Raw genomic sequence first — 26,750 nt, 5'->3', positions numbered from 1 at the left:
TGTGTGTGTGTGTGAGAGTGTGTGTATGAGAGAGTGTGTGTGAGAGAGTGTATGTGTGTGTGTGTGAGAGAGAGTATATGTGTGTGAGAGAGAGAGTATATGTGTGTGAGAGAGAGTATATGTGTGTGAGAGAGAGAGAGAGTATATGTGTGAGAGTGAGAGAGAATGTGTGTGAGAGAGGGTGTATGAGAGAGAGGGTGTGTGTGAGAGAGAGAGGGTGTGTGTGAGAGAGAGAGGGTGTGTGTGAGAGAGAGAGGGTGTGTGTGAGAGAGAGGGTGTGTGTGAGAGAGGGTGTGTGTGAGAGAGAGGGTGTGTGTGTGAGAGAGAGGGTGTGTGTGAGAGTGTGTGTGTGTGAGAGAGTGAGTGTGTGTGAGAAAGAGAGGGTGTGTATGTGTATGGGAGAAAGAGAGGGTGTGTATGTGTGTGGGAGAGTGTGTGTGTGTGAGAGAGAAAGAGTGAGTGTGTGTGTATGAGAGAGAGAGTGTGTGTGGGAGTGTATATGTGAGAGTGTGTGAGAGAGAGGGTGTATGTGTGAGAGAGAGAGTATGTGTGTGTGTGGGAGTGAGTGTGTGTATATGAGAGAGAGTGTGTGTGAGAGAGTGTGTATGTGCATGAGAGTGTGAGAGAGAGTGTGTTGTGTATGTGTGTTTGTGAGAGAAAGAGAGTGTGTGTGTGAGAGAGTGTGTGTATGTGTGTGAGAGAATGAATGTGTGTGTGAGGGAGAGTGTGTGTGTGTGAGAGAGAGAATGTGTGTGAGAGAGGGTGTGTGTGAGTGTGTGTATGTGTGTGTGAGAAGTGTGTTGTGTATGTGTGTGTGAGAGTGTGTGAGTGTGTGTGTGTGTGAGAAAGTGAGTGTTGTGAGTGTGTGTGTGAGTGTGAGAGTGTGAGAGATGTGTGTGAGAGTGTGTGTGTGTGAGTGTGTGTGAGAGAGTGAGTATGTGAGAGTGTGTGTGTGAGAGAGAGAGTGTGAGAGAGTGTGTGTGTATGTGTGTGTGTGAGAGAGAGTGTGTGTGTGTGAGTGTGTGTATGAGAGAGAGAGTGAGTGTGTGAGAGTGTGTGTATGTGTGTGTGAGAGAGAGAGAGAGTGTGTGTGTGTGTGAGAGAGAGAGAGTGTGTATGAGAGAGAGTATGTGTGTAAAAGAGAGAGTGTGTGTTTGGGTCATCAGGTTGATGGTAAAGCCCCACTCCCCCTTCAGCCATCTTATTCGCTCTACTTTGTGATTGTTAAACCCAGACCGTGATTAATTGCCTCTTCCTCTAGATTCTCATAGCTTGCTCTTTCTACGTTGGGCATAGGCTATTTCCAACTACATAACACTGTGCATCCCCTTAGAACTCCACTCCTGTCCTCCCCCACCACACATTCAAGTCCCCTGCTTTGAAAGTTGTGTATGTCTCAGCTCTCAGTCCTTAGCCTAGAGTTTGTATGTAGTAGATGCCCAGTAAGTGCTTGCAGAATCCAGGTGAATTCCAAGAGAATGGGTTAGAGTGAGCACATCCGCCTTCTCAGGAGTTCTGGGACCTGCCAGCTAAGCAGGAATAGATACTTTACATTGAATGAATAGGAGGCGGGAGCTGGCGCCCACTAGAGTTGATGGGAGGAAATGATTTTGCTTTGTTCATCCCCCACTTCCACCCACTTTGGTGGGATAGGGTGGTGAGACAAGGTCCTGCTAGGTTGACCTGGAACTCCTTGTGTAGCCCAGATTGGCCTAAATTTTGAGAGAATTCTTTTGCCTCGGCCTTCAGACAATCTGCTGCCCCAACGTCTTGAGTACCACTGCTAGATGGAATCCTTCCTTTCAAAATAGAAGGTTGAGTGTTAAGGGGCAGGATGATCAGGAGTTTAAGGATGCTCTTGGCATATAGCAAGTTTTAAACCAGCCTGGGCTATGTAAGACCATGTCTCAAAAAAATCAAAAGCACCTACCATCCAATGCTCAGGGAACATCAAAGAAGTGGGTCAGAAAAGTCTGAGAGCAGGCAGGTAGCAGGGAAAGTCTGAGAGCGGGCAGGTAGCAGGGGTGCTGTAGAATGTTGTCTCCTGGACATGACAACCCATGAACTCACAGTGGCTGTGTTCCATCACAAAAGTCCAGCATTGGTGAAGGAGTTCGTAAATCCCACTCCTACTGAGGATTTACTGTCCGTGGATGGCTGCTGGATAGAGAAGGGTGTTTTATTCCTTTGGGGCAATGGCAGCTAGTAGGTTATTCGTGTTCTAGTGGATGGCACCACAGGGGGCTTGATGGATTCTGTTTTAAGGCAAGGTACAGTCTGAGGAGCAGGCTCAGCTGGTGAGGGCACTTACTGCCAAGCCTGACAACTTGAGTTCAATCCCTGGGACCTATTTGGTGGAAGGAGAGACCCAACTTCCAAGAGTTGTCCTCTCGCACACCCCTGCTGCTACATTGCACATACAACAAAGAAAAGTGAATGTTTAAAGAAAATTAAATAAAGAGGACATGAACTTGAGAGGAAGATATCTTGGTAGAAAATTCAGGGAGGTCGAGTGAGGGGTGGATGTGGTCAAAATATATTGTATAGATGTATGAAATTCTCAAAGAACAAATTATATTCATCAAAAGCAGGGTTGGAGAGATGACTCAGGGATTAAGAGCACTTGTTGCTCTCACAGAAGACCTTTCAATTCCTAGAACCCGTAGGGCAGTTCACAACTGTCTGTAACTGCAGTTCCAGGACCTTTTGGTACCCTCTCCTGGTCCCTGCAGGCACCAAGCACACCACAAATGGTGCATAGACACACATACAACAAAACACCTGTTCACTTGGAACAATCAAAAGCAGGCAGAGAGATGGCTCAGACGTTAAGACACTGGCTGTTTCAGAGGTCCTGAGTTCAATTCCCAGCAACCATGGGGTGGCTCACAACCATCTGCAATGGGATCTGGTGCCCTCTTCTGGCATGCAGGTGTACATGCATACAGAAAGGTGTATATAATAAATAAGCCTTTTTAAAAAAAAATCAAAAGCAAATCAACAAAATAAAATAGACTGACTTAATAAAAGTTTTAGAAATAAACTACGGGTCAGAGCATCCTCTCAGTGATGGGGTGAGGAACTCTGGGAGGGGAAACCACGAAGAGGGGCAACATCTGGAATGTAAAACAAAATAATTTAAGAAATTTTTAAAAATAAAGGCAGGGGTTGGGGATTTAGCTCAGTGGTAGAGCGCTTGCCTAGCAAGTGCAAGGCCCTGGGTTCGGTCCCCAGCTCCGAAAAAAAAAGAAAAAAAGAAAAAAAAGGCAAACTGAACCAAGAAAGAAAGAAAATACCCTTGGCTTCTTGCATGGAGTGCGGTTTGGTGTCTTTCCCTCTATTCCTAGTATAAACCATACTGCATTTGGTGCCCTAGTTCTGTACGCAGCCTTCACAAAACTCTGTCTGCATTTAAAAAAAAAAAAAAAAAAAAAAAACCTCAGCAGGCAGTGGTGGCACATGCCTTTAATCTCTGAGTTCAAGGCCAGCCTGTCCAGGATAGCCAGGGCTACACAGAGAGACCCTGTCTCTAAAAACATAACTAAACTGTCTAGCTGGAACAGTAGCTATATCCTCTGCTCTATCATTGACTCTTTTGTGTGCGCATGTGCTTGCGTGCGTGCGTGCGTGCGTGTGTGTGCTCTTGTGAAAGAGAAAGTTTAGGTCTGTGTAAAGGAGGTTGGACTCAAACTGGCAACAGTCTGCCTCAGCTCTCAAAATACTGAGATGCCTTGCATGACCGCTCATGTCTGTAATTCCAGTGGTTGGGAGGTCGATGCAGAAAGAACAAAGACTTAAGGCTATACAGCTAGGCCTTGTCTCAAAAGTCCTCAAAGGCAAAGTCAAGCCTGGTTTTGACCCATTAATGGGAGCTGCACCTGAGTTAGTAAAACTAGATGTTCCTTAAGATCACTTCCAAATCTGATACTGGGTTGGGCTGGCTTTGGCTTTTTTCCTTCTTTCTTTCTTTCTTTCTTTTTTTTTTTTTTTTTTTTTTTTATTGGATTAACTGTCATTAGAGAAACAAACAACAGAGGCCAGGGGCAGGGTGGTGGAGACTAAGGATATCAGAATAGTCAGGAAAGCCTGCTGAGGAGCAATGATGGGAGTGGCTGAAATTCCTGTGGCTGGGTGACGCAGGTACTGACTACAGTCACAAAGGATTGTGGGAAATGGCCAAGTCATACACCTGGGTACTTAGCACAGCACCCAGTAAGTACTTGGAAAAGGGTGCTGCTGGTAGAGGGGATGTTGCTGCACTTGCCCTGTTGTAACTACAATTAGTGCGATGGACCTAAGGGTTAGCTGGGTTTGTGCAACTTGGAGTTGTTAGTGGTTGGAGCTGTGTTTGGTGACCCCACCTACCGTAGGACATTGACCGGGTATGGGAGGAGAGATTCAAAGACAGATGTATAGTCAACAACAGTAACAGCCTAGAGAAAAATGACAACAGATATGACTGGGCAGATGTTAGAGGCAATACAGAAGACACAAAGGTTGAAGTTCATGTATGATGCAGTCTCGTCACTTGAGAATATGTGCAAGTTCAAGGCCCATCAGAGCTATGCTGTGAGACCCTGTCAGCTATCTGACTGACCAAGGAAATGGAATTTTAAATAAGATACTTTATAAAAAATTTTAGGGTTGGGGATTTAGCTCAGTGGTGGAGCGCTTGCCTAGGAAGCACAAGGCCCTGGGTTCGGTCCCCAGCTCCGAAAAAAAAAAAGAACCAAAAAAAAAAAATTTTTAAACTAGCCAGGCATGGTGTCACATGCTCGGTGGTGGCAGGAGGATCAGGCCTTTTAAGTCTAGCCTGAGCTCCAGATCCAATCTCGAAATAATTTTTTTAAAAACAATGTAAAAAATGTAAATGGTTGAATTTTTCCAATGTCAGGGCCTAGGGAAAGGGCATTTTGAAACTCGTACTAGTAAGAACATAAATTCATACAGCTGGTTTAGGAAGCAATTTTGAGGATTCTATTGTGCTAGGTATGGTGGCTTATGCCTGTAAATCCAGCATTTGAAAGGATGAGACAGTAGGATCGTGAGTTGGAGGCCAGCCTCTCTCTCCAAATGAAAATTACCTTTTTTCCTATGTTGTACAAGTTTATTTGCTCTCTTTGGCCCTCCCAGAAAGTCTACTTCCAAGACTGTGTCTTGTTTAAAAGTACAAGGGTGTTTGTTTGTTTTGTGGGTGTGGTTGTTGTAGCATCGAGAGCTGTGTGCAGCCTGCTTCTGTTGGGGGAGAACTGACTACACTATTTAAATTAAAGCTGTGGTACTTTCTGCCGCTATTCAGGAGGAAGATAACACCATAAAGCATTGTCACAGAATAATGCCTCTGTGTGTGTGTGTGTGTGTGTGTGTGTGTGTGTGTGTGTGTGTGTGTGTGTGTGTGCAGAGTTAGGAGTGCTTATCAAGTAAGAATTGGATGTGCATTCTAGGTTAGCAAAAGAGTTTGGAGTGAAGGCCTTTCACACTGCATGTCCAATGCTGGTTCGCTTAAATGTCCTAACACTTCCTGTGGATACTTTTCGTTTCTCCGTCTGCATGCATACTCACACCTGAGTAAGTTTACATACACAGCACCAGATCTTCTGTCCTTTTCCATCATTCTTTTCATTGTGAATGTCCGATTTCCGTTCCTCTTTAAGTTATATTTACTTAGTGTGTACTTGTGTAGACATCATAGGACAGCCTCGGGGAGTCAGCTCTTTCCTTCCCTCATGTGTATATGAGGGATAAACTCAGGCTGTCAGGATGGGCAGCGAGCATTTTGACTTCCAGCCAGTTCCACCAGCCTTCTGCTTTCTTTGTTGTTTGTTTCCGATGTGTAGCTTTAACTGTCCTGGAACTCACTAGGTAGGTCAGGCTGGCCTCAGACTCACAGAGATCCACATGTCTCTGCCTCACAAGTGCTGGGATTAAAGTTGTGTGGTACAACACTCAGCCTAGTCTGAAGCCTATTACACAGACTAGGCTAAACTTGGATTTGGAGTGCTCTTCAGCCTCTGCTGGGATTATGGGTGTGAGCTACCAGGCCTGGTTCTACCAGGCTCTCTTCTCCCTCTTGGGGGGCTTCTCTATCTTCCCTTCCTCCCCAGCCTATGCTGACCTTGGCGGTTCGAAGACTACTAGAACTCTCAGGGGAGGTCCCAAGCGTGGGTCCTTGGTTTGTAACTCCTATCAAGGGACTCCCTAGTATTATTATTAAATTCTGACCTTGACTTTGCTGTGAGCTTCATATATCCAGAGCTGCCTTTGGGCTGCAGGCCTCTCAAACCCAATGTGTCCAATGCAAATGTGACAGTCCATCTGGCTACCCACCTTCTACTTCCTTGGCAACAGTCCCAGAACCAAAGTCCTTGATTTGGGTATTCTAGATGTCTCCCCCTTTCCACTCTTTTCTTCCTCCTGTCAGTCACCAAATCCTGCTCCTTTGCATTCTGAATATGATCGTATCTGCCCCCTCCTGTCTCTATCACTGCCTTATTTATTCAGGCCTTTGGTTTCTTTTAACCGGACAACTGCAGTGGCTTTCTTCTAACTGGTCTCCCTACTACAGTCTTGCCTCCAGCATATCCATCCTCCAATCCTGGTGCCTGAGCGATCTGAAACGCACATAGGATCTTGCCACTCCCCTGCTTAAAACCCACCAACTGCAGTGGTTCTGTAACCACAGGGTAGCCTCTGACAAGGGCTGAAAGTAAGTCGTTACTGCTCCTCCCCTCTTCCTACTAATACAGACACTAACAATAGCAGCTAATGTTGACCAAGCATTTCTCCTCATGCTTTCCAATGACTTACCATCCCTTTAGAAGAAACTGTAGCCTCTTTAGTGTTGTGAATTGTACTGCCCTCCTTTCTAGGGATGAAGGAGAGAGGCAGAGAAACAAGTATGCGGCCCAGGGAGATGTCCACAAGGACCTTACTGTGTGCCTTACAGTAAGTGCTGATTCAGCCCGAGATGGATTACTAAAGATCAGCACGCAGCTGCTAGACTAGGCTGTAACAACCCAACAGTCCCAACAAGCACAGAGGGAGGTTATCACTCCTCCAGCTCTTGACTTCCTTCATCAAATACGTCATGCATTTGGGACCATCCTCAGTCTCCTGGGTACCAAAAAGGGAAGTAAGGGGCTTCGAGAAGTCAAGGTCAAGTCCAGGTTCTGTGACCTGCCATGAAAACTATCTGGTTCTGCCCATCTCTGCCACCTCCTGTTATCCCTGTCTTCGAACGTTTCACTGTAGTACAAACCAACTGTGTGTGTGAGACACTAACCATCACTCTCCCTTACTGAGGTCTGCTTTGTGCCAAGCACTGGACTAAATGGTTTCCAGCCTTATCAGTTCCTCAAGTGAGCCTCACGGTGGCCCTTTAAGCCAGGTCTTCAATCCCATCTTATTTGTCTTTTTTTTTGGGGGGGGGAGGGTAGGGGTTGGTTTGGGTTGGGTAGTTTTTTGGTTTTTGGTGCTAAGGGTTGAACCCCAAACCTCACAAATGCTAGATCGCACTCTTAGCTCTGAGCTCGGTGGCCCAGCTGAAGTAGCTGGGATGCACAGCCCCGTTGTACCTACCCATCAGTTTGCTCGACTGGTGCTGCCTTTGCCTAAGGGATGCCTACTCGTCCCCCAGAGACCTTCCCCTACCCCAGACAGTGCTCAGTGAACTGCTCCGGGCAGTCTCAGCAAGTTGGCACCATCACCACGCTGGAACCATATGGGTGCTTTCTGAGTGGCCCTCAAGGCCTAGCTCTAGGTCTGGTAGCTTGGACCCACCCAGCTGCGAGTGCAGTGCCTGGCGCCTAGCGTGCCTCTGTAAGTGTGTGGAGTGCAGTATGCTGAACTCCCGTTGCTGAGTCGGGAGGCTGTCCTGCTGACCACTTTTCCTGTCTTCACCTCTCTAGGCACAAAGCCAGGCTATTTGGTCTCGGGAGAAGGATCCTTTCCCTTCCTGCTTGGGTTCCACCTGCACCCTTTGACTTCCGGTGGAAACTGCTGTCCGATCCGCTACCTTGCCCAAACTCTGGACATCTCTGCTCTCTCTGGCCCCTTTCTCAGCCCTCCCCACAGTCTGGGCCCTGCCATTCCCCCTGAGCTTTAGCTCTTTTCACTGAACTTTTTTTTTATGTCACAAAAATAGATCCCCATTTAAAAAAAAAATCTGTTTTTCTCTCTGTCTTCCCTCAGTCTTCCCAGCCAACAGCCCGATACTAGGGTTTTCTCCGCAGTGCTGTTTAAGCTGATTATTTGGTGTTGGAAAGCCCCAATGCCTTGCTTCAAGTTGTTAAAGATTCCTACTGTCCCTAGCGGGAGTCTGCCTCTCAGTCCCATCCCTGCACGAAGCATCCCTCAGGCCTTCCCGGCACACTCTCCCCAGTCCCCCTGCCTTCCCTCACTCCCCAGTGTCCTCTGCTTCTGGCAGCTATGGGACCCCCGCCCCTGGCTTCTCCTCCATGCTGTACGGAATGAAGATCGCTAATCTGGCCTTCGTCACCAAGACTCGGGTCAGGTTCTTCAAACTGGACCGCTGGGCTGATGTGCAACTACCAGAAAAGCGGCGGATAAAGCCAGGGTCGAGCATCAGCAAACAGCACAGATCCCTGCTGGCCAGAATCTTCCATGACAGGTATGTGAGGGGAGGCCCTGTGGGTGGGCAGAGAGGGTAAGGGTAAGGGTATGGGGCTTAAAAAACAGCTTTCATTGGGCTAGGGCAAAGGCCCGCCCCCTCAAGGGAGGAAGAGAGTCAGGGAATGGGAAGAAGAAAGTCAGAGAATTAACACACGAGTGGCTCCCAAGCACTTCTGACTTTACCAAATTCCCTGGGGCAGTTTTAGTTCAAGGTCCCCCCTCCCCATCCCTCCTGACTGCCACTCTCCCCAGGGCTGAGTATCTTCATGGAAAGCATGGGGTGGATGTGGAGGTCCAGGGGCCCCATGAAGCCCGGGATGGGCAGCTCCTTATCCGCCTGGATTTGAACCGCAAGGAGGTCCTAACCCTACGGCTGCGGAACGGAGGGACCAAGCCTGTCACCCTCACTCATCTGTTCCCACTGTGCTGGACACCCCAGTTTGTCTTCTACCATGGGGAACAGGACCTGCCCTGCCCACTGGGCCCAGGTGAGTGGTCTTTTGTGGTGCAGTAAGCCTCGGGTGGTCTCTGTTCAGTGGGCTCCTCCCTTGTGATGGCGGAGCTGGGTTGGGTCGCTGCTTCACTCAGCTGCCTTTTTCTAGGTGAAAGCTATGAACTTCATGTCTACTGTAAGACAAGCATTGTGGGTTACTTCCCAGCCACTGTCCTCTGGGAACTTCTGGGACCAGGGGAGTCGGGAGCAGAAGGAGCAGAAACCTTCTACATTGCCCGCTTCCTGGCTGCTGTCGCCCACAGCCCCCTGGCTGCACAGTTGAAACCCACAACTCCCTTCAAACGCCCCCCTCGGCTCACTAGAAACCCTGTCTCAACCAACCGGATAGAGGAAGGAGAGAGGCCGGACCGGTAAGTAGATAATGAAATGACTGCATGGGCACCTGGGAATTCTGAGCCAGGAGACAGAGCCCCCTTCCCCATCTGCAGGTCACTCCCTCCACTGGGTCTCATCCCTTTCATACCCGAGGAGCAAGCTGCATGAGACTAGCAGATCCCAGTGTAGTGTGAAGACCCTTAAATGCTTACACTGTGTTGGGAGATAGCAATATGTTAGAGACCTTTTCCAGGGGCTCTGGCACTCTTTTCATACACACAGATTCATGGATAAACATTTTAAAAGAATGAGTAATAAATGCAAACCATGTATTTAGGTCTTTATAGTTTTAACATATCTTTCCTTTGTTAATGATATAGGGGTGTGTGTGTGTGTGTGTGTGTGTGTATACATACACACATAAATTTACATACAGCACATGTGAGAGTATATCCCCAACACCACGATCAATCAAAAGGCCATGAATACCTGTAACTCCACCATTAGGAACTCAAAAGTAGGAGTTCAAGGTCAACCCTGGCTACCAATGGAGTTTGAAGCCAGCCTGGGCTACATAATGACCTTTCTCAGGAAAAAAGTAAAGATGTCTGAAAGATTATATACCAAAAAGTTAAAGTTGGCCGTCCCTGAATGACAAGAATGTTCCTCGTTTCAAATATATTGCTTTGATGTTGTTTCTTCAAATTTGGGTATTTTTGAGAGTCGGGCTGTGTATCCCAGGCTTGCCTGCAGCTCCTGAACCTTTTTGCATTTTTTTCCACTGCTAAGTGCTGGCTGGCCTGAGCCACCATGCCCAGCTCACAAAATAATTCTTTTAAATATTCCAAGTCTTAGGCTTTACAAAAATAAGAGTGGTCCAGCCTTGGACCAGACGGCTACATGGGCCATAAGTACTGCGTCCCTAGATGGCTGTTGACCATCCCACAGACATCATGGTAGAAATGCTTCCTGCAGGCTCCAGGGGGACATTTCCAGCATCTGAAGATGAGGGGTTTCGGTGTTTAGGACGTGCTTTCTTTCCTCCCACAGAGCCAAGGGTTATGAACTAGAGCTAAGTTTGGCCCTGGGGACCTATTACCCACCCATCCGCCTCCGACAACTGCTCCCTACCCTTCTTCAGGGACCAAGTATCTTCACGTCCCCAAAGGAAGTTGCTGAGATCAAGTAAGTGCCAGCACTTGTGTGACGCTCCCTTGTCTTCCTCTCTCTGCTGGTTTCTCCCTGTCCGTGCTCACTAACTGGTTCGCCTTGAACAGTCCTTGGCTTCCTCAGCATGTTTAACAGTCCTTGGCTTCCTCAGCATGTTCAGTGTGGATATGAGTGAAAGGCTAGAACCCCAGAGCAGGAGGGTTGTCTGACCCACCACGATCCTGCTGCAACTCAACCATCCTTCCCAGGGCCCAGTTGGAGACAACCCTGAAATCCAGGAACTATGAGGTGAAGCTCCGACTGCTGCTGCACCTGGAGGAGCTGCAAATGGAGCATGACATCCGGCACTATGACCTGGAGTCGGTACCCATGACCTGGGACCCTGTGGACCAGAATCCCAGGCTGCTCACACTGGAGGTTAGGACTCAGACCTGCTATGGGAAGGGTGGGCCCCTGCCAGCCAGCTAACACACAGAAACAGTTCCTATTTCAGAGGACAAAGAGCAGGGTAAGATTCCTGACCCCCAAAACGTGCCAAAACAGGGCAGTGTGTTTTCTTTCTACTTTATTTTAGGCAGGGTCCCATGTAGCCCAAGCTAGTTCTCCTGTGTCTATCACCCTAGTGCTGCGTTTATAGGCATGACCCACCACACCCAGTTAATATGGGTAGTGGAATATCTGTATTTTGTGTGTGTACAACATACATAGCACACATGTAGAGGTCAAAGGACAGTTTGCAGGAGTTCATTTTCTCTTTCCCCCATGTAGGTCCCAGGGATCGAACTCAGGTTAGCCGCAGGTGCCGCAGGCACCCTTAGCCACTAAGCCATCTCATCAGCCCTCACATTTGGAATACCTACACACAAACTCAAACTCACTCATGAGAATGGAATGCACAGGAGTGTAGGTGGGAAGGGAGACAGCTAAGATGATGAGGGAAAGGTTATTACAAGGAGTTTGCACCAAGCTGCTAAAGGCTGAACTGGCCAAGAAGCAGCTAGCTGAACTGGGGACGTGGTAGCATCCTAAAATCCTACCCTGGGGTTCTCGGATTCCTAGTCTGGGTGCCTCTGGCAGCCTGTGGGCCTTTCCTCGTCCTTGCTTTGCCTTGTAGGAGAGGAGAGCTGGGATGAGTTGGGCCTGTGAGGCCAGAGCCTGGGGCTAAGGCCCTCCAGTGGTCACTCCTTGGGTGGAAAAGCTCACTTTTTGTTCATAACCTGCAGGTTCCTGGTGTGACAGAGAGCCGTCCCTCAGTGCTACGGGGTGACCACCTTTTTGCCCTGTTGTCCTCTGAGATCCAACAGGAGGACCCTGTCACCTACAAGGGTTTCGTGCACAAGGTGGAGCTGGACCGTGTCAAGCTGAGCTTTTCTCCAAGGTGAGTGTTAGGGGAACCACTCACCAGAGCAACCTTCAGGCTTCTAAGTCCTGGGCACAGGAGGGCTTGCTTTCAGAGAGGACTAGGACCCTGGACACAGGGTTTACAAGCTGTGTGAATGGCTTCCTCTCCCAGAGAACGCTGCAGGACCTTCTGGAAAAGGGGGAGGAGTGGAAAGGTAGAGAGGATCCTAACTTCTTACTACCCACTCGACCTAACTACAACTCTCTGCCTTAATTCTTTGCCGGAAGCCTCCTGAGCCGATTCGTGGATGGGCTGACCTTCAAGGTGAACTTTACCTTCAACCGCCAGCCCCTTCGGGTCCAGCACCGTGCCCTAGAGTTGACGGGGCGCTGGGTGCTATGGCCCACGCTTTTTCCTGTGGCCTCCCGTGGGGTCTCGCTGCTGCCCTCAGATGTGAAGTTCAAGTGAGACTGCGGGCAGGGGCCCTGGGGCTACATGGGGTGTGGATCTTGGGAATGGAGTCTCAGAAGCCCTTTGGGATGCTGGATGACTTCAAGGTCACATCCTGGACCCTCTGCCTGACAGGCTGTATGATCGGAGTCTGGAGTCAAACCCAGAGCAGCTGCAGGCCATGAAGCACATTGTGAGGGGCACCACCCGGCCCGCCCCCTACATCATCTTTGGGCCTCCAGGTACCGGCAAGACTGTCACATTAGTGGAGGCCATCAAGCAGGTGAGGCTGAAGTGTAATCCCAAGGCCTGTACCGACTCAGGCAGCCCCCGGCATATGTCTGCCGTTGTGTTGCCTCCAGGCCCCTGAGTGTTCCTGCACGTCAACAGTCAGTCACCCAAGGAGGAAGCAGGGAGTTAGAGTCATTATGACTGTTGAGTGTCGCAGACCTGAACTGACCGATATCCAGCACCAAGTTGTCATCTGGACTAGCAGGCGTCTGGGAGGCAAATGCAGTCCGCGTTCCCTGCCACAGAGCACGTCTGCCCAGACTGTCTTTTTGTCTCAGGTAGTGAAGCACTTGCCCAAAGCCCACATCCTGGCCTGCACTCCATCCAACTCAGGGGCTGACCTCCTGTGTCAGCGGCTCCGGGTCCACCTGCCCAGCTCCATCTATCGCCTCCTGGCCCCCAGCAGGGACATCCGAATGGTACCGGAGGACATTAAGGTATATAAGGAACTACAGAGGACCAAGGGACGATGGATGCCTGGGAGGTCCTCAGAGCACTTGAAGACTTGCTGTGTGACTTTGGGTGGGTAGGAGGGAGGCAGGTAAATAAGTGGTCCAGAGCTAAGGGGAGCCGGGAAAAGGGGAAGAATCAAGCTGATTTCCAATACTTTCGTAACCGACAGACCTGCTGTAACTGGGATCCTAAGAAGGGAGAGTATGTGTATCCTGCCAAGAAGCATCTGCAGCAGTATCGGGTCTTGATTACCACCCTCATCACTGCCAGCAGGTAAGGAGTGTATAGAATTGGTGTCTGAAGTGCCAGGAAGGGTAATGAGGTATAGGACTAGGGAGAGGAAGGGTTCCTGAGGGCAGGGTGAACTGAAGGGCCAGAGTTCAGGTTTGGTAGTTGGGTACCTGGGAATGACCCCCTGCTTGGCCTGACACTCCCAGGTTGGTGTCAGCCCAGTTTCCCATCGATCACTTCACACACATCTTCATCGATGAGGCTGGCCACTGCATGGAGCCTGAGAGTCTGGTGGCCATAGCAGGTGAGGGGGCTCGGGATGGGTTACAAGTCCAGTGGCCCACGCTGATTTGGTAACCCCACCATTTAACTTTTCTCCCCCTGCCTCCCAGGACTGATGGATGTCAAGGAAACAGGCAATCCTGGAGGGCAGCTGGTGCTGGCAGGAGACCCTCGGCAGCTGGGGCCTGTGCTTCGGTCACCGCTAGCCCAGAAGCATGGACTCGGCTACTCTCTGCTAGAGCGCCTGCTCACCTACAACTCCTTGTATAAGAAGGGTCCCAATGGCTATGACCCCCAGTTCATCACCAAACTGCTCCGTAACTACAGGTATCCCTGTCCCCTCCTCTGCCGCTCATCTCACGTCATCACTGTGGCTGTTAGCTGGAAAAGGGGGTCTCTTTGTGGCCCCCTTTATAGCTACTTGTCTTGGGACTTGGCAGGTTTTTGGACCAGTGGTTTATGCACATTAAAGTTCATCAGAGCAGAAAGCAGCTGGATGAATTTAAGTTTCTCTGCAGTCCAACAAGAAATAAGCAAGGCAGGAGCATACAGTTTTCCTTAAAGGCATTGTTGGTTGAATTCCACGTATGACTGAGGCCTATACATGTGTGGTTGTTATCTTTTGATTGGTGCTAGGACATGAGCTCAGGACCTTTGCACGTTGCTTTCAAGTGTCTGATATACACCCCCAACTCTCTCTTCCCTTTGAGACAGGCTCTGTTTGTATTGCCTATGCTGATCTTAACTCTTGGCTCAAGCAGTCCTGCCTTAGCCCCTGAGTAGCTAGGTTTGCAGGTGTATACCACCCTCACTGTCTTACATACTTCTAGTAGGGGAGTTCAGACAGGGGGGCTAGAGAGATGGTTCAGAGGTTAAGAGCACCAACTGCTCTTCCAGAGGACTTGAGTTCAATTCCCAGCAACCTCATGGTGACTCACGACCATCTGTAATGGGATCCAATGCCCTCTTCAGGTGGGTCTGACAGCCACAGCGTACTAATATATATTAAATAAAATAAAATAAATCTTTAAAAGAAAAAACCTAAAGTCTTACAGAGAACCTGTGTTTGGCACCCATGTCAGGCAGCTTAGCCTCCTCTAACTCCAGCCTCTGGAGGATCTGACACCTTTGGCCTCCTTGGTCACATGCACACAGACACACAGAGACACACCCATACATACACATAATTTAAAATAATAAAAATCTTATAAGAGTTTGGTAAGGGGTTGGGGATTTAGCTCAGTGGTAGAGTGCTTGCCTAGCAAGCGCAAGGCCCTGGGTTCGGTCCCCAGCTCCGAAAAAAAAAAAGAAAAAAGAGTTTGGTAAATGTAAACTGGGCCGTGGCTGCACATGCCTGTAATCCCAGCATTTGGAGGTTGAGCGAGACGGTAGGATTGAGTTAAGGCTGGACTCGGCCACACAGTAAGACGCTGTCTCAGTAAAGGCAGACTTGAGATGGGTGAGTAAAAGAACAGCTATATGTACCTAGCAACCCAAGTCAGATTTCCCAAACCAGTGAACCCACCCACTTGGAAGGAGAGAATGACTTCACAAGGTTGTCCTCTGAGCTCCACACCCATGGCATAGCATGACTACCCACACTACTCAATGATGTAAAGGTTCTGTAGATGCTTGTGTGTCCATACTTAAAGAGTTTGGGGATGTAATGTAATTAAACAGTGCTGATAATAGATGACAATTTGTTCAGGGCTATCTTTGGTAAACTTAAACCTGAGATGGAGTCCTAATTCCTTGGTTTTTTTTTTAAAGGAATTTAGCTGGTGAGTGAGAGCCTCAGCCTGGCCGCTTATTAGAGAGCCACATTTGACTTGGCTTCCTGTGGTTTGCAGCACTTGGCAGCAGACACTGATGAATGTTACTGGGCATGGCCAGAGGGCCAGAGGCTGGGGTGGGAGCACATGAAGCGGAGCTCCCTAAGAGGCCTTTGATCTTGCCCCCCCCCCCCCCCGCCCCCAGGTCTCATCCCACCATCCTGGACATCCCTAACCAGCTGTACTATGATGGAGAGCTACAGGCCTGCGCAGATGTGGTGGATCGAGAACGGTTCTGCCGTTGGGAGGGGCTACCTCAACAGGTGAGGCCCAGCAGGGCAGGGCTCCCTCCTCCTGAAGGCACAGAGCCCTCCCTTTGTTCTTATGGCCTGGAACCCCTGATTTCCCAGCTGGGTTGGAGGGTGGGAGGCAGGGAGATGAGCCTGAGGTTTTCCTCTCATCTCATGCTGTCCAGGGCTTCCCCATCATCTTCCATGGTGTAATGGGCAAAGATGAGAGAGAGGGCAATAGCCCATCCTTCTTCAACCCTGAAGAGGCTGCTACAGTGACGTCATACCTCAGACAGCTCCTCGCCCCTTCCTCCAAGAAGGGTAAAGCCCGCCTGAGCCCCCGAAGTGTGGGCGTCATCTCCCCGTACCGGAAGCAGGTCAGGCCCTCAGTCCAAGGCTAGGACTTCCCTCTTTGCCCGCCAGCACCCTGGCCAGCTGCCTGCCTCTGCCTCCCTCTTGTGTGAGAGGGTGATAGCATGAGAGAAGGACACCTATCTCTCCCTCCAGGTAGAAAAAATCCGTTACTGCATCACAAAACTTGACCGAGAACTTCGAGGACTGGATGACATCAAAGACTTGAAGGTAACATTAACTCCTTCTCAAGCCCCTTATCTCGGCCTGGGTTGTGTCCTGTCCCACCATGTTTCCTCAAAATGGAACTGGGGTTTCCCGCACATGGTTCTGAGGTGGAACCTGGCAGCCTGCCTCTTTAACAAACATCCGTGTCTGTCTTATTATCAGTCAGGTGTGTGGCCTCTGGCCTAAGGATGAAGTCCAAACTCCCAAGACCAACCCTGCCTGTCATGTGATAATGCCTGTCATGTGATAACATCCCGAAGCCCCCTCCTTAGTTTAACTGTTCCGGAGAAGTGACTCAACACCGATTCAGATTACAATCACTTAGAGAAGTTTAATAATGCCACTTCTGGGGTCCCACCCAGCCAATTAGCATAACCGTCTGGAGGCACAGCCAGGGCACTCGGGGTGGGGTTTTTGTTACTGTTTTGGTTTTTTAAAAGATCCACAGGTGATTCTGATGTGTGGAGCCAAGGTTGAAAACCTCTGATTTCTGATTTACAGGCTTCTTCCTGGGAAATTCTGACCAAATTGGTGGCTACTCCAGGGATGAGAACTCTACTCAGTGCATTCTTTGCAGTGCCACTCGCTTTGCTCTCAACAGTTTCCAGGTCCCCACCCTCTAACTGGCTCTGTCCTTCAGGCCTCCCGTCCTCGTCCACGCTCTGCGGCCATCTTACTCATCTCCAAGTACCCAGTGACCCATCTGTCCTTCCTGGCAGCTTTGTCCCCGAGAGCAGGTCTGTCGCCACGGTTCCTCTTGGGCCTACCTGATCTAAAGCCCTGCCTCTGTGCTCTTCTAGGTGGGCTCTGTGGAAGAATTCCAAGGGCAAGAACGCAGTGTCATCCTCATCTCTACCGTCCGAAGCAGCCAGAGTTTTGTACAGCTGGATCTAGATTTTAACCTCGGTTTCCTCAAGAACCCCAAGGTTTGAAGGCTTGTGGGTGGCGAGAGTCCTTCCACAGGGCCTGTCCCTTCCATGACATCACCACTTCTTCCTTCCAGAGGTTCAATGTTGCTGTGACCCGGGCCAAGGCTCTGCTCATTGTAGTGGGCAACCCCCTCCTCCTAGGCCACGACCCGGACTGGAAAACGTAAGCACTCCAACCCCCATAGTTGCTCTTAGAGCCCCAGCCTAGGGCAGGTGTGTCCTTACTAAGCACTGGCCTGCTACTCCCTCAGTCCTCAGATCTCTTGGTGTGCACAGTGCCCTCCCTGTATTAATACGTGGAGTGGAGCAACTCTGCCCCGGATGTAGCAGTGCTGAGCGCATGTCTCCGGACTCTGCTCCTCAGTGCCGCTTCCCACGCATGCCAATGTGCTGTACCCCACAGATTCCTGGAGTTCTGTAAAGAAAATGGGGGTTACACCGGATGCCCCTTTCCTGCCAAACTGGACCTGCAGCAGGGACAGGACTTGCTCCAAGGTCTGAGCAAACTCAGCCCCTCTACCTCAGGTATGGATGGGCCACGGTAGGCCAGAGAGGTGAAGTGTGGGAAGAGGTCGGGATAACCAAGTATGTCTTTTTTCCCTAGGGCCCCGCCGTCACCAGCGTCTCCCCCAGGAGCGGGAGGGTGAAGAGGGCCTGCCCTTACAAGTAGAGCCAGAGTGGAGAAATGAGCTCTGAGGACACAGCCGCCGGCCCACCCGCTTGCCTTCTCACACCAGCCAAGCCTTATTGCTGCCTACCCCTGACCCAGAACCCAGCTCACCTGTCCCCGCAAGAGACGGGAAGGCCGGGAAGTTTACAGCCCAGACTCTGCTAGGGAAAATAACCAACCCCTTCCTCTGCTAGGGAAAATAACCCAAGCTGCTAAAACTTGGAGGAAGGGGGTTGGAAGAAAGCTTTTTTAACCCTGTCCTTTGCGGTACTGGGGATTGAACCCAGAGCCTCAAATACGCTAGGCAAGCACTCTACTGCTTTAAGAAAAACATGCTGTTCTATGCAAAAGCGTCTTGCTTGCGTCTCATCAGCCTGGTCTTGCTTCCGGTGCCCCCAAGATGACCCTCCAGGAGGGTATCTGCCCAGAGCTACGCCCCGTCACAGCTGCTTCGAGGGGAGGAAACCCAATGGACAAGGAAGCCACCCACAGACTTCTATGTTTAGCCAATGGTACAGACCACGCCCCTCACCCACCCAGGCAGTCAGCCAAACATGACCTCATCCTTTACTCTAGACTCCACCCTGTCCCCTGCTGCCTCCGCCCCCAGCCCGGCCTCTCCAGACAGGGGCCCAGCCTAGCCAGCAACTTGGAAATGAAGAGAGAAAAAGATGGGACTCCAGGCTCACAGCCAAGGTAGGCCAGGAAACACAGGAAGCTGCCACACATGGTGCAACCTTTGACCTTTATTCATGTCCTGCCCTCCCACCAAGTAAAGTCAAATACAAGGCTACTACCCAAAGCAGAAACCCCAGTCCCTATCCTAGACTCCTCCTGTGAGCCAAAAATATATAAAGTGCTGGTGTGTAATATGGGGAAGGCCAAACGGACTAAGAACCCCACCCCTGGACCTCATCAGGAGGAGGAGCCCTGCAAAAGAAGGGCAGGGCACCAACCTAGTTCCCAGAGGCAGGGAGAAGGGGCCTAGCAGCCCCCACTTGGGGCTGGGGAAACTCATGCAGTCCAGGGCAGAAAGGAACCAAAAAAGAAACTGGCAGCATGAAATCCTACAAGGATGAAATGGGGGGAGGGGGGTCTGTACCCCTGTGAAGGGAAGAGTGGGAGGGTTAAGGAGGCTTTGGGGAATTCAGAGAATGGGACAGCCCCTCCGGCGCTTATTCTTCCGGACCTGTAGGCCAGCCCGAGTGGCCATCTCAAATACCTCCCGCACCCCTTCCTTAGTCTTGGCTGAGCACTCAAGGTAGCCGAAGGCGCTGATCCTGTTTGCCATGTCCCGGCCTTCCTCAGATCGAACCGGCTCCTGATAAGACAAGATACAGGGGCAAGAGAAGGGGTAACTGAGCAAAGACTGGGCCTACAGAATTCCTAGGTCCAGCTACCACAGGCATTTTCCAGGCTGGGGACCTAAGACCCAGGTTGCCCTTTCAGAATTCTGTCTGTTCCTCCTCCCACCCAGCTTTACCCCTACAGTACCCATTGCTCCTCTGAACAAGTGCCTACTGCCCAAATGACCTCCACCCTCCCTCCTCTCTAGTCCTCAGCCTTCCTAATTCGACCCTTTAATACAGTGCCTCATGTTGTGGGGATTCCCACACACACTCTATAAAAACCATTTGTGTTGCTACCTCATGACTGTAGTTTTTCTACTGCTATGAATTGTGATGTAAATACCTAATCTGCAGGATCTCCAACATGCAACCCCAAAGGGGTCATGAGCCACGGGATGATAATCGCTGCTCTAGTCCATCCTACATAGCTACCGGAATACTTTCACATACTTCCATCCATCCTTAATTAGCCCCCCACCCCCGCCAAGATAACCTACCTTTTCTTTTTTCTTTTTTTCCAGAGCTGGGGACCGAACCCAGGGCCTTGTGCTTGCGCTTGCCACTGAGCTAAATCCCCAACCCCGTTAACCTAGCTTTTACCTTCCTCTAAATAAACAGTCCACTGGCTAGAGTCATTTAGCAAGTCTTTGAGCACTCACCCCCCCCCCACCCACACACACCCCCTCCCCAGGCACTCTAACTGCACAGCTCCCACCACATGTGGGTGATAATGGTTCTTGTCTTAGTAGCCCCGACCATAAAAAACCAAAGCCCCTTGGGCATGTGGGTCCTCCGACACTTCAGTTACTTGAATGTTGTTCCTCCCAACCCTCTTAACAAGACAACGGGAGGTGAACATCATAGTGCCTGGCTATCAGCTGTTTCCACCTTAGCCGGGAAGTTCAGGGAACTTTCACCACCTGCAGCGCTGCCCCACCCACCTGTTTCATTTTGGCCAGCTCTCTCCTGGTATGCTCATCTTGCCTCAGGTCCTTCTTATTCCCCACTAGGATGATGGGCACATTGGGACAGAAGTGCTTCACCTCCGGGGTCCACTTCTCAGGAATGTTTTCTGCAAAGATACCCCAAACCGTGTACATGTGCCCACTTAGCCTGGTCTTCCGTAGCAGTCATGGAGTCTACTGGACAGGCAGTACCTCGCATTGCTCAAAGCCCCTTCAGTGGATACCCCACCCCACCCCAAGGGCTACTGTCTCCATAACAAAGGAGACTTGCAGGACCTACAAGCTCCCAAGACTCCTCCACAGCCTCTGAAGATGGCAAGTACCAAATGCTCTCGGTCCCTCCAAAGCCTTACCCAGGCTGTCAGGACTGTCAATGGAGAAACACATAAGGATGACGTCAGTGTCCGGGTAGGAGAGAGGCCGCAGGCGATCGTAGTCTTCTTGCCCTGCTGTGTCCCACAGAGCCAGCTCCACCTGACACACAGGGCTATTGAGTAGCGAGCCTGAGGGCCCCAACCATACCACCTTGAGGCCCTCTGAAGATCTTTTTACCACTCGCTATGTGCTGGGTTGGGTTGACCAGTCACAAAACCAATGATACACTTTTCTAAAATCTAAGATGGCTTTGGTCTTAGGCAGTATGAGCTGCCACCGTAAGCGGCCTTTAGTTCTTAAGGCAACCTTTTTGGGGGAGGTCTTGCCCTCGTTCACATTTTGCAGTGGGGAGAGGTTAAGCCCAGAGGCAAAAGGGACTTGGCTCAGATTCCAGAGCCAGTATGTGGTCCAACCAGATAGTACATCCAGGTTGACTTCCTAACTTCTGCTGGTTCTAGCAGGGAAATAAAGATGCACGTGGGTGGTAAGAAAGGACATCCAGGGGCCCTATGTGCCTGGGGAGACAGGGTTCCCAGGCAGGAAAGCAAGCGATTCATGGCCTTCACCTGCTTGCCATCCACTTCGATGTCTGCTATGTAGTTCTCAAAGACAGTAGGGACGTAGACCTCCGGAAACTGATCCTTGCTGAAGACGATGAGGAGGCAGGTCTTCCCGCAGGCGCCATCACCCACAATTACCAGCTTCTTTCGGATTGCGGCCATGACTGAAACTGTCAGGCAAGAGGTAGTGGGGATTTGAGGAGGGGAAAAGCCAGTAAATCCAAATACACTTCTCTATCCACCCACCCCTCAAACTTGCTTAAAAACCACAGCAATCCAGCAAAGGAAGGGAAGGGGGCTTGCCCAGGCATGAACTTGCCAAGAACCAATCCTGCAGGCAGAAGGCCGGACAGTCTTCCTAGATGCATTAGCACTGATCAGGGGTGCAGGACCCAGACCATCTGAGAAGTGCGCAGGTGTGCCCCCTAAAGACCTAGATTTATCTGCCTTGCCTATCAGTTTTCTTTATTACCAGGATTTTTTTTTCCATTTTTTCTTTATTAACTTGAGTATTTCTTATTTACATTTCGGATGTTATTCCCTTTCCCGGTTTCCGGGCCAACATCCCCTTAGCCCCCCCCTTCTATATGGGATTCCCCTCCCCATCCTCCCCCATTACCGCCCTCCCCCCAACAATCCCGTTCACTGGGGGTTCAGTCTTGGCAGGTCCCAGGGCTTCCCCTTCCACTGGTGCCCTTACTAGGCTTTTCATTGCTACCTATGAGGTTGGAGCCCAGGGTCAGTCCATGTATAGTCTTTGGGTAGTGGCTTAGTCCCTGGAAGCTCTGGTTGCTTTATTACCAGGATTTTGACAGTATTAATAATCACTAAATGCAAAGTAGAATAGATTGTCCCTCAAGAGCAGTCATGCCTTCCTGGTCACTACAGGTGTTAGGATAAAGCAAGGAGCCCTTGTAGAGCCCCTAGGTGTTTGTCTCTCCCTGGACACACACACAAACTTTGTTAGGAATTTTGAGAAAAATCTTCAGATCTCCAGTTGCCTGTTAGGGAGATGGTGGCCTTCCCACTTGAAAACAAAATAACAGAAGTCTAGGTACATATGTATGTGGCGGTCAAAGAACAACTTTGTAGTCCGTCCACCTTTGCATGGGTTCCGGAATCAAACCCAGGTAATCATGCTTGATTAGGAAGCACCTTTGTCCACTCAGCCTCTCCAAGATCCTTCTCAGGGATCCAGGCCTCCCTACTTTGACATCAGTAGGCAACTGAGGCTCAGTGAGGTTTAGACAAAGTGCAGGGACAGCTCTCAAATCGGGGTTTTGTGATTGCGGCTGCCTTGCCTACACAGGTGAAAACAGAAGCAGAGGGGCTAAGGCAGAGGACAGTGGAAGAGGTGGGCTGGCTTTCCTGACCTACCCCATCCCTTCCCCAATGTCTCAAGTCACACAAAGAAGGCTCAGTCCTGGCAGCTCACGCTCAGGCAGTCTGTGCCCACCCCCTCCTTCCTGGGCCTGGCTGCAACACTCAGTCACTCAGCTCCTGACAGGGGACAATGACCACACTGTGGAGCCACACAACTATCACAGCGCTGCTGTGACTGAGCTAAACCCACTTGGGAGTCACCTCACCCACTTTCTGGAACAGCCCCTTCCTCCTTGTGACCAGCTGACCCTTAGGCCCTGCAGACACCTCCCTGTGACTCGAGGTAAGGAGTCAGCTTCTCGAAGTTTATGTGTTCTGTCCTGAACCCCAACACACATGACCAAGTCGTTGGGGACTGGTCAGGGGAGCTGACCAGGTTAGTGAGGTCCCTAGGCCTACACAGCCTGGGAGGGACAGTGCCAGACAGCTCCAGAGTAGAGCTTTAGAGAAGGCTGTGGGGGAGGGGGCTAGAGCCCGGGCTGGGAGGAGCCTCAAAAGAAAAGACTAGTGAGGATCAGCCTGAGCCTTGACCAGGCGGGGAGCAGTTAAGAAGGGGACAGTAACCTGATCTCGGCCCCAAACTTGGCTTTTCCTTTCAGTCCCCAATCCTGTCTGGCTCCACTGAACTCCTTTACTCCCTACGTGCCACCACCTCAAACCCTGGCCTGTGCCTGCCTTTTAGAAGCAGAGTATCCCTGCCCCAGGCTGGCTCTTCTCAGCATCAGGCCCCAGCGTGGTTCCTCTCTCACACACACACACACACACACACACACACACACACACACACACACACAACTGGGATGTGAGGGAAGAGGACATGAGTCACAGAGAATTTATAGGAGTTGAGTATGTGCAGACACACTTCCCACCCCCCACCTCAAGGGGTTTTCCCGAGTACCCCCAAAAGGCTGGGAAGAAGGCATTCACTCTGTTGCCTATCTCCTTCAAAAGTGAGATCTGAGAGGTGTACCCAGGTAACCAACCTACAGGATTGCTTCCAACTCCCGCACCTACTCCCATTAATTCAACCAGTCAGGCTGTATACAGGCTGGCGGAGACAACCCCAACCCAGGGTAGGCAGTGTAGATGAAGCGTGACAACACTAAACACTAGTCACGTCCCCATGCATGTGCCACGGCTGTCCCACAGCAGCGAGGCGACTGGGCATCTGACGGTGGGAGGCAGAGGCCGGAACTCCGTGGCTGGGTTAGAGCCCCCAGCTTAGAAGATTCTGCATCTAGGCTCTGCTTAGGCCAGAAGAATTGGGGACTCAGGCCAAACCAGGACATTAGGCCCAAGGCCAAAATGGCATGATGGTCTGGCTAACACTCCCTGTGAAAGGCGGCTCCGGAGGAACTGCCCCACTAACCCTGAGACAATGAAATGTCACACAGGGCCCCGGAGAAGGGTCTGGAACTTTTGGGACCTTCCCTGGGACAAGACATTAGCCCTCCTTAATACTCTCTTGATTTTTCCAGGTGATCCAACAGGCCTTTGTACTCTGCTCCCCTGAGATCTAGGCAAGAATCACTCTTTGGGCAACACCTTTTCCTTAACTTTAAAGCCATGAAGGAAGATCCGGGCCCCAGCTTTCTGCCCAACCCCCTAACACTCCCAAAAGGGTAGGAGGCAGAGTTGGGGATTGGGGTGTTTTGTTCTTTTTTTTTCTCCCCCTTTCACTCTCAGACCCACATACACCACAGAGGAGCAGGATCTTTCCTAGTCTTCTCAACCTCTTAGCTCAGATCAGCTCCAAAACCCGTCTAGGGCGGCGTCCTGACCCGCCAAGCAGTAGCAGCCCCCAATGGTCACATCCCGCCCCTATTCCCGCCATTCCCCATCCCAGGCCAGAACTCCCACCCCTAGCCAGCCTGAGGCCCTGTTCCTTACTCCCCGCCCGGAACTGGAGCTTCTGGGTAGAGTCGCTCAGGGAGATCCAAGTGTGTTCCTGGCCCAGCTAGGGAGGTCCGGAGAGGCAAGACTCAGAAAGGGAAGGGGCTCTGGGCTGTGGTTCGAGAGCTCAGGAGGCGAGAGCGCCTGCCCCGCGGCACAGGACGCTCTCCCATACCCCGCCCGGAACCCCCTCCTGAGCCGTTCCCCGAGCGATCCGGGAAGCAGGAAAGTGCTCTCCTCCGAGGTCAGTTCCCACGACGCCTCGCCACCCACCAGCTGGGGCCCCGTACCTTCTGCTCCGCCGCCTCCAGCTGCGCGGCCGGTGCCGGAGGCTGAGACTGACCCGAGCCCCGCCCCACTCTCCAGCACCGCTCCGGGGCGGGTCCGTCAAGGGGAGGGGGGTCGACGGGGGCGGCCCTTAGCATGGCCCGCCTCCGCTCTGGGCCCCGGGTGGCCGCAGGTCACCCCGGCTCAGGACCCGGCATGGGGCGTGGGGCTGGAGCTGGAGGGACCATGTCCAGAAATGTTTGGATTGCTGGGTGATGAGAGGGCGGGTGGGACCCCCGGAGGACTCGGCCTCTGCCCCACTTCCAACCCGTGGGGGGGCGGACCCGCTTCGGGAAAGTTGAGCGACTCCCAGGGTGGGGTCAGCGAGGGCCACTGCTGCCCTCCCGTGGCCAAGCAGCCCTCGACGTTCCAGTATCTCCTACCCCCTAGCCGTAACCGAGGGGACGGGTTATGCAGAAGCTGCCCACTCTCTTCTCCAGGAATCACTGCAGTAAATGCAACGTGACGCTAACCGGAGCCTTGGAGGCCTTTTGTGATCTACAGTCCCCAACTACCATCGCCTTACAAGTCCCTTCCTTCCTTCACCGGGAATTTCCCTACGTCCTGTTAACAGCACACTCCTGGAAGTGCTTCTGTGTCCTCGACTGGAAACTGACCTCATACTCCTATTGTATTGTTGTGTTGTTGATCCCAGTCTGACGTGTTACTTACCTGATCATATATCTCCTTCCTTATAAAGGGCTAAAGAAGTGGGTGTATAAGGAAGTCTACTGCTAGTGCTGGATACTTTATACACACACAGGTCTCTACTCTGGAATAAGTTCACCAGTTCCCTTTTGCCTGTAAAGAAAGTGAAGCCCAGAGATGTGTCACGATTTGTGACAGCAGGAATTTATAGTGAGGTGAGCTATGGTGACACACAAGAAGCTAAGGCAGGTGGATCTCTAGGAGTTAGTTGCAGGCCGTCCTGGGCTACATTGAGACCCTGTAGCAAAAACTCTTATCAGTCAGTCAAATTTACAGTCAGGCCTGTGGGACACCCAGGCATGTGCTGGCTCCATGCTGCCTGCCATGCTCCCGCTCCAACCTGCTCCCTGCACCATCCAACCAACCTCTGCTCATCATAGGTTTCAACAAAGATTTGCCAGAATAAATGCATGGAGTCTACTGCAGGTACAGCTGGGCGGGTGGTTCATGCCTGTAATCTCAGCACTCCCGAGGGAGCAGAGTTGCCACAAATTCCAGGCCAACATAGGCTGTGGAGTGAAACTGTCTCAAACCCAGGCAGACACATACCTAAACATTCACTCAGGATTGGAAGCACAGATCATACATACATTTGATAAATCAGATAACTGAGGTGAAGGGCACTTTGGCCTCCAGGACTCTGAATTCATACAGTAAACAGTGGTTGGATGTGAACTGAAAGCTATGTACTAACTAAGCTAGCTATGAAACTCTGCCTTCTGAAAACGTACAGTCTAGCCAGGCAGTGATGGTGCATGCCTTTAGTCCCAGCACTCAGGAGACAGAAGCAGGAGGATAGCTGAGTTTGAAGCCACCCTGGTCTACAGAGCTAGTTTTATGACAGCCCAGACTACATAAAGAAACCCTATCTTGAACAAAACATAAATAAAAGTAAACAAACAAACTCACAGTCCGAATGAAGAACACAGTTGAACATAGCTAACAGTTCTTGAAGCTTTATTTCATGAACCTTGCCCGCCCTGCCCACTCCATGTTTAGTTCTTACAAGACAGTGTTGTTATCTACACTTTACTGAGGCGTGGAAGCTTGGAGGAGTGTTTGGGAGTCAAAACACTCAGACTTAAGAGGCCCAGCTTGGGCTGGAGAGATGGCTCAGCAGTTAAGAGCACTGACTGCTCTTCCAGAGGTCCTGAGTTCAACTCCCAGCAAGCTCACAACCCTCTGTAATGGGATCTGATGCCCTTTTCTGGTGTATCTAAGACAGATACAGTGTACTCATATATAATAAATAAATCTTTTTAAAAAAAAAA

At 50.9% G+C, this 26,750-nt stretch overlaps 2 protein-coding genes and 1 long non-coding RNA gene across 17 annotated transcripts in view; 2 read left to right on the top strand and 1 right to left on the bottom strand.

Moving 5' to 3' along the window:
- The window catches only part of Mov10 (Mov10 RNA helicase), a 22,731-nt gene extending 3,162 nt beyond the window's left edge, over positions 1-19,569 (top strand). For 4 of the 13 annotated variants that reach the window (NM_001393810.1, XM_087624664.1, XM_087624599.1 and 1 more), the window contains 19 exons: positions 8,426-8,629; positions 8,884-9,119; positions 9,234-9,495; positions 10,511-10,645; positions 10,879-11,047; positions 11,854-12,008; positions 12,260-12,436; positions 12,558-12,705; positions 12,992-13,150; positions 13,336-13,439; positions 13,604-13,701; positions 13,790-14,006; positions 15,657-15,774; positions 15,927-16,118; positions 16,249-16,323; positions 17,121-17,246; positions 17,324-17,412; positions 17,653-17,774; positions 17,854-18,269. In NM_001393810.1, coding sequence (NP_001380739.1) covers positions 8,426-8,629; positions 8,884-9,119; positions 9,234-9,495; positions 10,511-10,645; positions 10,879-11,047; positions 11,854-12,008; positions 12,260-12,436; positions 12,558-12,705; positions 12,992-13,150; positions 13,336-13,439; positions 13,604-13,701; positions 13,790-14,006; positions 15,657-15,774; positions 15,927-16,118; positions 16,249-16,323; positions 17,121-17,246; positions 17,324-17,412; positions 17,653-17,774; positions 17,854-17,945 — 2,878 coding nt within the window. In that variant the 3' untranslated portion in view covers positions 17,946-18,269. Of the gene's footprint in view, positions 1-6,565; positions 6,707-6,869; positions 6,946-7,907; positions 8,630-8,883; positions 9,120-9,233; positions 9,496-10,510; positions 10,646-10,878; positions 11,048-11,853; positions 12,009-12,259; positions 12,437-12,557; positions 12,706-12,991; positions 13,151-13,335; positions 13,440-13,603; positions 13,702-13,789; positions 14,007-15,656; positions 15,775-15,926; positions 16,119-16,248; positions 16,324-17,120; positions 17,247-17,323; positions 17,413-17,652; positions 17,775-17,853; positions 18,616-19,161 lie in introns of those variants that run through there. The other 9 variants (XR_015663741.1, XR_015663738.1, XR_015663750.1 and 6 more) reach the window with 5 other exon arrangements.
- Rhoc (ras homolog family member C) lies at positions 18,646-24,784 on the bottom strand. Of its 2 annotated transcripts, none has more exons than XM_087620128.1 (5): positions 24,735-24,784; positions 21,175-21,338; positions 20,587-20,707; positions 20,210-20,340; positions 18,646-19,240 (listed from the first exon to the last, which is right to left on the bottom strand). In XM_087620128.1, the coding sequence occupies exons 2-5, from the start codon at positions 21,328-21,330 to the stop codon at positions 19,067-19,069; spliced, it is 582 nt and encodes a 193-aa protein (XP_087476254.1). In that variant the 5' UTR covers positions 21,331-21,338; positions 24,735-24,784; the 3' UTR covers positions 18,646-19,066. The 2 variants fall into 2 exon arrangements, with proteins under 2 accessions (XP_087476254.1, NP_001099931.1); NM_001106461.1 differs by lacking the exon at positions 24,735-24,784 and adding an exon at positions 24,442-24,697.
- LOC147996477 (uncharacterized) lies at positions 22,637-26,750 on the top strand. Of its 2 annotated transcripts, XR_015676721.1 has the most exons (3): positions 22,637-22,834; positions 24,030-24,688; positions 25,212-26,750. It is a non-coding gene; the product is annotated as an uncharacterized LOC147996477 (long non-coding RNA). The 2 variants fall into 2 exon arrangements; XR_015676720.1 differs by lacking the exon at positions 22,637-22,834 and having other exon boundaries at positions 23,058-24,688.

This window comes from Rattus norvegicus, chromosome 2 (genome assembly GCF_021556685.1).
Source record: "Rattus norvegicus strain SHRSP/BbbUtx chromosome 2, alternate assembly SHRSP_T2T, whole genome shotgun sequence".
Classification (NCBI taxonomy): Eukaryota; Metazoa; Chordata; class Mammalia; order Rodentia; family Muridae; genus Rattus; species Rattus norvegicus.
This window is presented reverse-complemented; position numbering and strand designations above follow the sequence as displayed.

Bases quoted from the DNA above. Each gene is read 5' to 3' on its own strand.
- Rhoc (XM_087620128.1), bottom strand. From the start codon at position 21,330: ATGGCCGCAATCCGAAAGAAGCTGGTAATTGTGGGTGATGGCGCCTGC. The intron at 20,341-20,586 runs GTAAGGCTTTGG...GTATCTTTGCAG, and splicing joins TGACAGTCCTGACAGCCTGG to AAAACATTCCTGAGAAGTGG. The intron at 19,241-20,209 runs GTGGGTGGGGCA...TTGTCTTATCAG, and splicing joins AGCTGGCCAAAATGAAACAG to GAGCCGGTTCGATCTGAGGA.